Source organism: Nymphaea colorata, chromosome 7 (assembly GCF_008831285.2).
Source record: "Nymphaea colorata isolate Beijing-Zhang1983 chromosome 7, ASM883128v2, whole genome shotgun sequence".
Taxonomy (NCBI): domain Eukaryota; kingdom Viridiplantae; phylum Streptophyta; class Magnoliopsida; order Nymphaeales; family Nymphaeaceae; genus Nymphaea; species Nymphaea colorata.
Window position 1 is genome coordinate 10091755 of NC_045144.1, and position 12310 is coordinate 10104064.

The following is a 12310-nucleotide window of genomic DNA, read 5'->3' on the forward strand; positions in this document are numbered from 1 at the left end:
TGTTGCAGCCGGTTTACATCTCATAGAACATGATAAGGTACAAAAGACTAAAACTTGCAAAAAGAGGAAAATCTACGAGCTTAGGGAGGAGCCTTCCATTTTGGCACATGTCAAGGAATGTTCCACAAACAATGACTAACAAACCCGAACATTAGGGATTGCATTCCTTTATAGATGTTAATAAAAAATTGAAGTTGAAAAAATCAGACAATCAAAATTATGAATTTTCGAGTAGTTCTAACATCAAACTGTAGATCTGAACTAGAAACTATCACTGCCACCTCGTTTCCTGTTAGAATTTCCATAATAGTCCAAGTACCATTTCACAAATTTCTTCAAGCCCGTCTGCAGGTCAGTTGCTGGCTGGTATCCTAGTTCATTCTGGGCAAGGCTGATGTTGGCGTGTGTAAATTGCACATCCCCATTCCTTGGCAACTGCATCACCTTCCTCTTTGCCTTAGCCTTCAATAATTTCTCCAAAATGGTAACCAGTTCGCTCACAGGAACAGGGGAAGTATTTCCAAGATTGTATATCCTCAATTGAGCAGGTCCTCTCTTCTTCCCCCCACTCCCCGTGCTCTTCTCTGCAGTGTCCAGAGAAGCCACACAGCCTTTAACAATGTCATCAATATAAGTAAAGTCTCTCGCAACCGTGCCATGATCTGCGCTTTCAAAGATCGGTATGCTTTTTCCCTTCAAAATATCTCTTGTGAAGAAGAAATAGGCCATATCAGGCCTGCCCCAAGGACCATAAACGGTGAAAAACCTCAGCCCAGTAATAGAAAGACCATGAATATGATTGTAAGTGTGGGCGATCTCCTCTCCAGCCTTCTTGGTGGCAGCGTAGAGGCTCGCCGGCTGATCCGTCCGATCAGATTCCGAGAATGGCACCTTAGTGTTCAACCCATAGACGGAACTGGACGAAGCCCATACAATGGCAGGCTGTGGATTCGCTGCCCGACATGCCTCAAACAGATTCACTAGCCCAGCGACATTGCTCTGAACATAAGAACTAGGATTCTGAAGTGCATACCTCACGCCCGCCTGGGCGGCAAGATGGAGGACGTGCGTGAAAGGGACGACGTCGAAGAGCTTAGCCAGAAGGCCAGAATCGTTGATGTCGCCCTCGACAATGTAGAGGCCTACCGATTTCTGCAGGTTGGATTGACGGGCGCGCTTCAGCGAGGGGTCATAGTAGTCGTTGAAGTTGTCGAGGCCAAGCACACCATCTCCTCGGCGTTTCAGCGCCGTGGAGACATGCGATCCGACGAATCCGGCAGCGCCAGTGACAAGCACGGTGATAGCATTGGGGCGCCTGGAGCTGGCGGAGGATCGGACGAGCTTCGCCCAAGATGGTCCTCCATAGGAGGCGTGAATAGCGAAGGAATGAGAAGAAGCAGGAGACGGGGAGGATCGGAGGAAGAAGAAGAGGATCGTGCCAATGAAAACCGCCGACCAAAATGCTAGCTTGTAGAAGGAAGAATAGAATCGAGGGTTGCGATGAAAGAAGAAGGGTGTAGACTTTTCTAGCTTGAATTTGCCCGGTGTGGACGGTATGCCATTGCCGCTTTCTACGTCTAAATGGTGAGGGGATGGTTTTAGCGACATCTCTCCTACCTCCTTTTCTTCAAGTTGGTGAACAAACCAGTCTGGTGCCTACGAAGGATTTAGATAAGCAGCTTAACTATGGGAGATGAAATGGGTCGATCTGGGAGAAAGGACTCCTTCGAAGAAAGAAAATGGGGCCTCCTGGTTTGCAACAATCCTCTCTCTCACTAGGGATTTGAAACGATCGGATTATCGGTTTGATGTGTGGAAATAGGTATCAGCTTAATCTGGGAATCACAGACAGGGAGAGATTGTCCGACTCGTCCCCTTCAGGTATTCCTGGAGCAGAGCTTGCATCTGCATTCAACAGCAGAAGACATTGAGTTTCTTTTTGCTGTTAGAAAAGTTGGTCTTCAGAGAATGACAGGACAGAGATATGGCTCTGTTTATGCATGTCATGGGTGATTTTCCTTTCCTATGATGTTGTGGAAGAGCTACAGAAGAGAGATAAGGGGAAGGGTATTGCAAAGCTTCCCCCTCTGGATGGCAGAGAGAGAAAAGAGAGAGAGAGAGAGTTTACTATTTTATCCACCCAGTAGGATCTTGAAGGTGGTGGACGGGGTGAAGAGAGATGGCACTGAGGGAGGAGGGAAGATGAGGAGGAGGCCCGGAAATGGAGGACAAAGAGGCTGATGAGAGATTTGGGATGGAGTCAAACCCCCTAATTTGGGGGCTTTGGCAATTCTCTCTTTTTTCTAATGGTCCATTTGTTCTTTGACCAGAGAAAGGGGTGATTGGTTGGAGGCCCATGAATTTCTGTAGGGTTTCCATTTCGTCTTCCTTTTAAATTTCTTGATTTTATTTTAGCTTGCTGTTTGGGAGGCGCAGGCGGAGGCGCTTGGACTTCGGCTGATTTCTTGCAAGCAAGCAAGTGGACGAGAGCTGTTCATGGGACTTCGTGTATTCTCTCTGCAATTGAGCGGTTTCCATGCTGATGAAGCCTGTCACTTCCATTCACTTCGTTTCTAAATATGTGTTAATTCAACATGTATCAGATTGAAAAAATGTCAGCCAATTTGAGGACTTTCAACTCCAATTTCTTTCATAAAGATTAGCAATTTCTTTCATAAAGATTAGCATACGCATAGCATGAATTATTATAATCTTTGGCACAGATCATGAGAAGCTATGTTGGTGTTCCTGTTGCCAAAATTGGTTCAAAAAATTGATTTAATACATTATCATGTTTTCTTGTCTAATCAGGGAAAGTGGCAGCCTATTGGCGGATTTCCAAGTCCAATTCCACCGATGAAAGTTGGGGACACATATGTAAATATACGGCAATAAGATTAAGCCTCGTTTTAAGTCAGACTAGAATCATATATAATAGAATGCTTTATTGTATAAACTGATGTTTATGTTTTTCGATGCTTATTTGTCAAGAGACACACTTTATAAAAAAGTTTTAGGGAACATTGGAGCTTTTAACCAAGCTTTCTTGTGATTTAACCAGTTAGGTTTTTATTTATCATCAATACACTTTTACAAGTGGCACAAAAATGTAATGCATATGTATAGTCACGTCCCCAATGTAACTTAACTGAAAGAATATTTACATAAATTGTGTTGAGATCTGAAATCGGGTGTGACATATATATAGCAACCAACTAAAAAAAAAACTTCGTTTATCGTTCTTCTCATCAGATGTTTAACACTAAGTATTGGTATTTGAGTTGCTTCTGTCAGCAATTGGCACGAGTTTAATCAGTCACCTATTTTTTTCAACTCATCTTTTCTCTCTACTCTCTCACTTAAGGGGCATTTGATAGTCCCATGTCCAAGATCCGAGGCGATTTAAGATCATCGGAAATCTCATGTCTGCACATTTAAGGCCAGATCACCTCTTCCATCTGACCTCAAATTTGAGGTTTTGGCCATAAATTGTGGATCTCAACTCCTCTTTTTCATATAGTTTTGAAGTGTTTGTTTAAGCCGTGAGACCAGACAAAGAGAACTTAAACCTTGGACCTGAGATCCAATGTGATCAAACACGCCCATACTTTTTGTGTTCTTTCTTTTTTGTTTTCACCATTATCCTTTTTGCCTTCATGGATTATAAGGAGGAAAAACGACAGGGAAAACAGTCCTCATATAGATGCGCTATGCATCCCTGGAACAGCAGAAAAAAGTAATGCGTAATTGCATTTATAAAATCCAAATTGCCATTGTCTTTTTATGTTTTCTTTTCTAGCTTGTTGTTTTGGTCATTCTAAAACACATTTATGTGAATGAATCACTAGGGAACTAAACTTTAAGGCGATAGGATGGTTATATATGTTAAAGAAAAATGAAAATAAGACAAGAAGAAAACAATTTATGTCCTATGAAGTTGTCAACTCAGCTACTTGAGTTTAGACCCCTGGGACAAATATTCTAGGTCTGAGTTAACAAACTATATATAATCTTCTTTATTATTCTAATCCTATAACTTGCCTATTTAATTGAAAAGAGCCAGACAGAGTATATAGAATTTTGAAAAACATAATTCATCTTCATTTGAAATATTAAGAAATAAATTTTTAATTCGTCTACCATGCCTATATATCTCATCTTGAAATAATTATGGAACTCACATGTCTCTCTAATTTAGGAGGGACAAACATAATATGCATAACTTAAAAAAAGCAGATCGTTTTTCTTATGTGTTTTCCTTCATCTACCTATGAGAACTTTTACATATTTTTTTCTAAATTTATATACATAACATTAAAAGACATAATTTACTTTTCTTATAAAACTTGGAAACCCTAATTCAAATTATGTAGTTACGTATATCTAGTTAAAGTTGACTACCGTAAAGTTGTCTCTGATGTATAAACTTTTAATAAACAGCTTATGAAACCTAAGACTGCCTCTTTTCTAATTTAAAAGAAATAAAGACGTAAACACAGCTTTCCCTGTTGTAGCTAGTTTACTTTTTCCACATGTAGAAATTTGTCTTATCAAATTGCATTTACAAAGCATTCCATTTAAAAATCACGTAAGACCTATGACTTGTCTATCTAATTCAAAAGAGAAAGACATAGGAGTCACAATTTTAGGTATCATGATCCAATTTTATTATATATTGAGACATTCAAACGCACCCTCCAAAAGTTGTATCTACGAATGCTTTCTTCTTTTGCTTACAAAACCGTTTTCACTAATTCAAAATGAATAAACTAAGAAAAAAGTTAATTGTAGTAGAGGGGAGGGAGATGGAAGGCGATGCTCTAGCACTTGCAATTGAGGATCCAAGATGAAATTTTTTATGAGGAAGACCCGAGTTAAAGTTTCTAAATTTTAACTAGGACCAAAATATCATTTTTCAGAATTTTTATACAGAATAAATGATTTTTTTTTAATTTTACATGTTTTTTTTTTTTAGGTGGGGCTAAGGCCCATGCGGGCCCTACCCTGGCTCCACCCTTAGAGATGGGTGGATGGCCCATGGCTGCCAGATGGAGGTCAATGGCGCAGCGACATTATGGTTGCCGTGAGCAGTTCCCCACACTTGCCCACATAATTTGTTTTATTTACATATAAAAACTTCATTAGTTTTCATTTAATTTTTAACATGTAAGTGTCCACCAAATTCATATTTAATATAATAATGCCCCTTATCCAAAAATTTTTAGCTCTGCCATTGATGATGGTCGAGTCTTGAGGACAGGATGAGAAGTGCAAATGTGATTCTAGAGGCTAGGGTTGATTATGTGGGGACAGAGCCAAGGGGGGCCTGCATGGGCCCTGACCCCACCTCAATTTTTTTTAAAAAAAAATTACATGTAAATTTTAGAAAATTTTATTTGTCCTATATAAAAATTCTGAAAAATGATATTTCGGTCCTTGTCAAAATTTAGAAACTTTAATTTGGCCCCCTCATGAAAAATTTCTAGCTCTGCTCCTGATGGGTTTGTCAATTAAATATGGAGTTGCAGCTGCCTCAAATCAGAGGCTAGCTTTGTCTTTGATTCATTGCACAAGTGATAGTTGATGATAAAGAATCCAAAGTTTTCTGTAAATGGAAGTGGGTAATTTCTATCAAGGTTGTTTCTGAGGAGGATTTGGGTAGGGAACAAATTATTGGTCCAATGAAGACCTACGGAGAATATGAATGAATAGTAACTAGAGCCAGAGAGTGCAGATTTGAGTACAAGTTACCAATCTTCATACCTTTTTATGGAACGAATATACTTTTGAGAATTGGATCTTTGAGATCGATCAATTGAGGATATCTTTGGATTTTGCATTTTTGATGTTTGAGTTTAGTTGTGGAAATATTAGGGTTTTGAGAGATTGAGGAAAACTGATTTCATTTGGTTGGTTGTTGATCTCGTAATGAGATTTGACAATTGAAATTTGGGAATCCAAGTCTAGTTCTATGATAATTTTCTTGATTGGGATTTTGATTTTTAGGAGATCACGAAATTTTGCTTGAGTTAGGGTTAGAAATTGGTTTAATTTTGGGGCAAATCTGATCATGAGGTTGATTTGGAATTGAATTTGAAAATTCTAGTTTTGTAAAATTTGTGATTTAGCATCAAAGTAAATGAAGTGTTCAAGTTTTTGTTGCAATATAACTTGGTCACATTAGCAACTCCGACTTGATTCATGAATGCATTTGTGGAGTGAGTGCATGTATGTATACATGAAATAAGCAACATGCTGTTTCTCTCCCTGCAGAATTCACTTTGATCTCACCATCAATTTGGGTCCACCTTGGAGGTGGGAAGTGCAGGACTGTCCAATCTTAATGTAGAGGAAGCTTTTGAAGATAATATCAATGATCTTAGGTTTTGAAAGTTTTTCGTTTTTTAGAATTCCAAGACAAGTTGATTTGCATGAAATGTCAACTCATTTTGGTTAGAGCATAGGCAACAATGGGTTTGTATGGTCAAATCCCGTTTCTGAATTCCTCTAGAATGGAATATTTTGAGAAATTGTTTTTTGAAAATGATTGGATATTTGGAAACACATATTTCCAAATGGGCTTGGTGAGAATTGGATTTCTTTTGTGATTTTGAACTTGACCAAAATCCTTGTTTTGGATCTAGGGGTTTCTTTTTGAAACCCAACTACATATTTTTGTTAATTTTTTATTTTCAAAATCATGGCCAAAATAAATGGGTTGAGGCAAGCTCATTTCGATTTAAAAGTTATGTTCCATTTTAAAGATGGACTACACTCATAGTTTGAGTGGACCCGATTCGATTCTTGTGGAGTCGATCTCACTTGGTTGCACATTCAAAGAGTAAGGAAACATTTCATGCTTCGTTTGCCTCCCTCTCTTTGTACATTTCTTTCGTGGCGACCTTTTGAAATATTGAAAATCTCAGCCCACCCGCCAAACATTGGCCAATCTCCATCCACCATTCACATGAAGATATATAATGCTTTGTAAGCGTAGCAAACATAATGCCATAACATTTTAGTGATGGGAATAAAAGCGGAGAAGATGCTGCTTTTCGGACAGAAAATGAGGCTGCCGTTGACGGGACCAAGATTATGGGGTTGATTTATTGATGTCAACTGATTGGATTCGGATCAATTATGTCCTTAATCATATCTGTTTTTTCGGATATTCACATATTCGGATTTGAATTCGAATAAAGAAAAGTCGTATTCAAATTTGAATCTGAAACTGATCTCAATTTGATTTTTATATTTATATATGAATCTGAATCCGAATTTTGAACCGGATTTTGTCAATTTTCAAAATTTAATAGCATTATATACAAGATATTTGTCTAAAAATGAATCCTCATCTCATCCGAATCCGGTCGGATGGCATTTATTAAATCCGAATCTGATCCAGTTTCTAAATGGGATATTAATTTTTTTTTTCCATATTGGATTTTTTCTGAATATCCAAGGGCTAAGGGTGTTTGAGCCTTTGACTTCGGCTTGATAGAAGACGGTGACGACCTCACCAGCATGGCTGCTGTGAATCAGTCAGTCCATGGTGAAGGTAGTCAGTCCAATCATGCTAGCAGTTAGCCCATTAATGGCTGCTCGGCCAGACCCACCCCTCATTTTTTAGCTGAGAAAACAACTTTGAATATATTGAAATAATATGCAACACGAGGAGAAGACTGACCTAAGTTGATGAGAGGGTTGAGGGGAACACGAGCTAGGGCTGTGCTTAGAACAGGGGACACCTTGAGCAGGGGTTGGCTAGAGCAGGGAGCAAATAGGCGACGTGAAGTTGGTTGGAACAAAGAGCAACTTGGAGTCGTCTAGGCAGGAATCAGCTTGAGCAAGGGTCAGCTAGGATGTCAATATATCCAATTGAATCAGATATCCGACCGAACTGATATGAAAAAATTGGATATGGAAAAAAAAATATCCAATTAAGAAATTGGATCGGATTCGAATTTAATAAATGGCATCCGATCGGATTCAGATATACATAAATGTCCGATCATATTCGGATACGGATTCAGTTCCGATTCATTTTTAGACAAATACCATGTATCTAATGCTACTAAATTTTGAAATTGGCAAAATCCAGTTCAAAATTCAGATTTGAATTCGGATATAAATATAAAAATTGGATTTTGGATTTGGATTCAAACATGAATTTTCTTTATTCGAATTCAAATATGTGAATATCCAAAAAAACAGATATGTCAATCCATTGACATCCCTAGCTAGAGAGTAGGGAGCATAATTTTTTGAGATGAAATTATGGTTGTTCCCTCTTTTTTAACCGAAAAACTTTTGGTTTCATTTTTGAAACTAGGCTTGGATGGCACACCCACTGCACTGCCATATTTTTTTTTTAATTTTTGAATTTTGTAAATTGGAAATGGGGGAGGGGCATGCCTATTTTGGGCTGCTCTCATGGTCTTTGGAAAATTAATTTCAAGAGTTTGATTTATTCCTTAGACGGCTCATCAATTTTTCTTCATTTCGAAAGCCAACTATTTTTCTCGAATTGGTTCGAAAATGAAAAGAGAGAGCTCGCTTGAGCTATTCTTTACTTGACATGTATAACATCGCTCTAGATCATTGTCGTTCTAGTTTTGGGCGAATTCTTGATTTGCGTTGGAGATAATTTCTTGGGTAGAGCTTTTGGCTTATTTTAATTGGAGCGGATCAGCTCAATTGTGGTTAGCTATCAAGATGTTTCAAGCCAATTATAGGATCTCCAAAGTTTTGAATTTGGATTCTTGTTTCTTAGGGAGAATCAATTTTTAACTTGACTCTAAGATAAGTTTAGGAAAACTAGGAAGTTCTCGCTCTCGGGCGAGTCGTTCCTAGTTCACTTTCTTTGGGTTGGGTCTTCCTCAAATAAAATAAATCTGACGAAGGGAATAAATAGACAGATAGAGGGAGAGTCGTGCCGTGCCGACTTATCTTATCTATTTGTATTGGAATATGATTGAGAGAGGATTTTTAATTTTCACTACTGAGAATTTCAATCTTGATTGTGAAAATTTGAGCTTTTGGATCTCGATCTCGTTCGATCTCAAATTTTAATTTTGGCTCTAGTCGAATTTGAAATCTCATTCAAATTTGATAAAAAAAAAATCTGATTTTTTTTGCAACTCATTATTCTAAATTGAATTTGCGAATGCTTCCTAAACTCAGGTCTAGGATTGGGACATCGATTCCGGTCCGAAATACTTTATGAAAATTTTCAAAATTGCCATTGGAAAAATTTGGGGTGTAAACATTGATATTGGTAATGCCTTCTTGAAGTTTCCTTCTTCCATTACTTCATTACATAATGTTCTTCATGCTCCCAACATCATTAGTTGACTGTTTTTATTTCCTTTAATAAACATAGATTCTGTGATGCTTGTCTTAGTAGTAAATCACATACTTTGCCATTTTCTCATTCTGAAACCTCTTGAAACTATTTTTTTTTTTTTTTTCAAATGTTTGGGAGCTCACACTTATTGACATTTTAGATCACCTTTGCTATTACGTGGTATTTGTTGATCACTTTTATAAGTTTATTTGGTTATACTTGCTTGCTCATGTTGGGTGGTGGAGGAGAGTTCATGGCTCTCAATAGAATAGAAATGTGTGTGTATTTCATCTCTTTACATGCACCAGCAAAATGGATTGACTGAAAGAAGGCATCAAATGATTGTAGGAAATGGACTTGCTACGACGAAACAAGTTGGATTGTCCTCACATTTTTTTTTCATAAGCTTTCTCAACTACCATTTCTTTGATCATCTGTACTCCTAGTGAAACATTGAATGCAAGATCTCCTAATGAAATTTTATATAGGAGAACACCAAATTATGGTTTTTGGATGCAACGTGTATCCCCCACATTCAACTGTATAGGCAGCACAAGCTGGGGTTCAAATCCAAAAAGCACATTTTTGTTGGCTATTATATCTATATAAATGCTATATGTGCTTTGATCCATAGGCAAAGAATAGCATTGTTAGCAGAAGTGTTGTGTTTTGATGAAACCCACTATTCTCATCTTCAGTTGCCTCCCACCTCATCCTCTTCTATATCTCAGTCAAGTGTCCCGTATCCCCTTTACCCACATCAACTATGTTAACCACTTTCCTCTTCGTCAACTAAACCTAAAACATCTAGTCCCTTATCGACTTCAACCACAGCCAACTCCTCCCTGGCAAGTCAAGAACATTTAACACATTCAGGCCCTTTACCATCTTTAATACCTGGTCGAACCCACCACATGACCGATATTCCTAAAGTATAATTATCAAACCGCCGTCCACTCTTGTTCAAAAGCCACATTAGACTTAGTGAACCCACAAGTTATGGTCATGGGAGACATGCCATGGATAGCGAAATTTAGGCATTTTGCATGAACCAACATGGACACTTGTTCCACCTTCCGTAGGCTACTGATGATATCATCAGTAGTAAGTGGGTATATAAATTGAAAAATAAAGTTGATGGTTCTCTCCAGCACTACAAAGCAAAGCATGTTGCAAAAGGGTATGATCAAATATAAGGCATCACTACTTTGACATATTTATCTACTACTGTATGCATTGTTTTATCTATTGTGTTTGCCTCTTATTGGCATGTTCACCAGCTAGTCGTTAATAATGTGTTCTTACATTACAATCTCACATAAGAACTGTGTATATGGCCCAACCGCAAGGGTATAAAGAGCTCACTATCTTTCTTATGTCTGTCAATACATAACGCTCTATATGGGTTAAAGCTGGCTCCCTTAGCAAGATATCAAGCACTGAGCCATGTTTTCATTTAGATGGGATTTCGTACATTGATCAAACTCCAAGGCACTGTGAAAATCCATATTAATGTTGATGACATATTGATCACAGGCTGGACATCAAATTCTCATATTCAAAGGTTATTCAAACATTGATAAGTGGTTTTCTCTAAGGATCTAGGTCCACTTCACTTTTGTTTTGGAAACCAATTTGGACCAATGATGGTCTTCTCTTATCTCAAGATAAATATGCTTTAGATCTCTTTCACATGACTAATTTGTTTAGTGGTAACCAATTAATACACTCACATCTACTTCTGCTGCTCACATTGAAGTCAGCCAGCCACTTTTAGAAGCCACAATTTACAGCAAACAATAAGTGCCCTCCGATATTTATCTCTTACTTTACTTGATATTGCTTTTGCTATCAACAAAGTATGCTAAATTTTGCAAACTCGAATGACAGAATATTGGATCACAGTCAAGTGAATTCTTTGGTATATCAAGTACCATTTTCATATGATCTCCTTTTAAAACACACCACAGATTGGATTCTTAATGCCTATTATGATGCGGATTGGGTAGGATGTTCAAATGACCACAAGGCAACTGGAGCATTTGTTGTCTTCCCTAGCATCAATTTAGTGTCAAAGCTCTAAGAAGCAATCTACAATCGCTTGGTCATCAATCGAAACTTAGTGTAGGTCCATTGCAAATGTAGCAGTTGAAGTCATATGGATGCAATATTTACTTCAAGATCTCAGCATCTTACTTCCTCGTCCACCGACCATTTGATATGGCAATGTTACTGCTACTTATGTCTGCCAACTCAGTTCTCCCTCACAAAAGCAAGCATCTAGAAATCAATATTAACCTTGATTGGACTCATGTTTCACAATGCCGCCCTCTAGTTGGTTGATTCCCTCACCGCACCATTAGCTACTGACCAATTGGATCAACCAATTTTATTCCCATTGAGCTGAACTCAATGTCCATGCTGAACCATTGAGTTACAGGGGGGTCGAGAATAATATCTATTGATAATCAAGAAAATGTGCATAAAGAAGTGATTAATGAAGAAGATGATGAAGAGACGAAGCCAGTTATGGATCAAGGCCAAAATCAGTGTCGATAAATGAAAGAAAGGGCACATTAGATAGCAAAATGGCAAACAAATCTAAAACAAGTTACATAGCCTCTAGACAAAGAAAGAATTCAAAAATTCATCAAAACCAACTATAACTTCCATGCTGAAATTCTGTGTAATATCTAGATGACGTTCACATTTTCTATTGCTTGTAATATTGATTTTCAATAGTGGAATAGTAGCAGCCTTCAAGCGAGTGTCTGAAAAAGCGGATATGACTTTGATAGAGGATATTTGTCTAAAAATGAATCCGATCTGAATCCGTATCCGAATCCGATCCGAACCCTGCAGTGTTTGAAAATTCTTCCATAATGAGTTTTATGGCTAACAGAGAATCTCTTTCAGCAAAGAATTCCCCTGGTGATATCAAATCAAGCCTATGACTTTTGGAAC

The 12310-nt window shown here is 37.9% G+C and overlaps 1 protein-coding gene across 1 annotated transcript; it reads right to left on the minus strand.

The window, feature by feature from the left end:
* LOC116258176 (UDP-glucuronate 4-epimerase 2-like) lies at positions 1–2326 on the minus strand. The gene has a single exon (XM_031635326.2). The coding sequence runs from the start codon at positions 1606–1608 to the stop codon at positions 262–264; it is 1347 nt and encodes a 448-aa protein (XP_031491186.1). The 5' UTR covers positions 1609–2326; the 3' UTR covers positions 1–261.
* Between the last annotated feature and the right edge of the window lie 9984 nt (positions 2327–12310).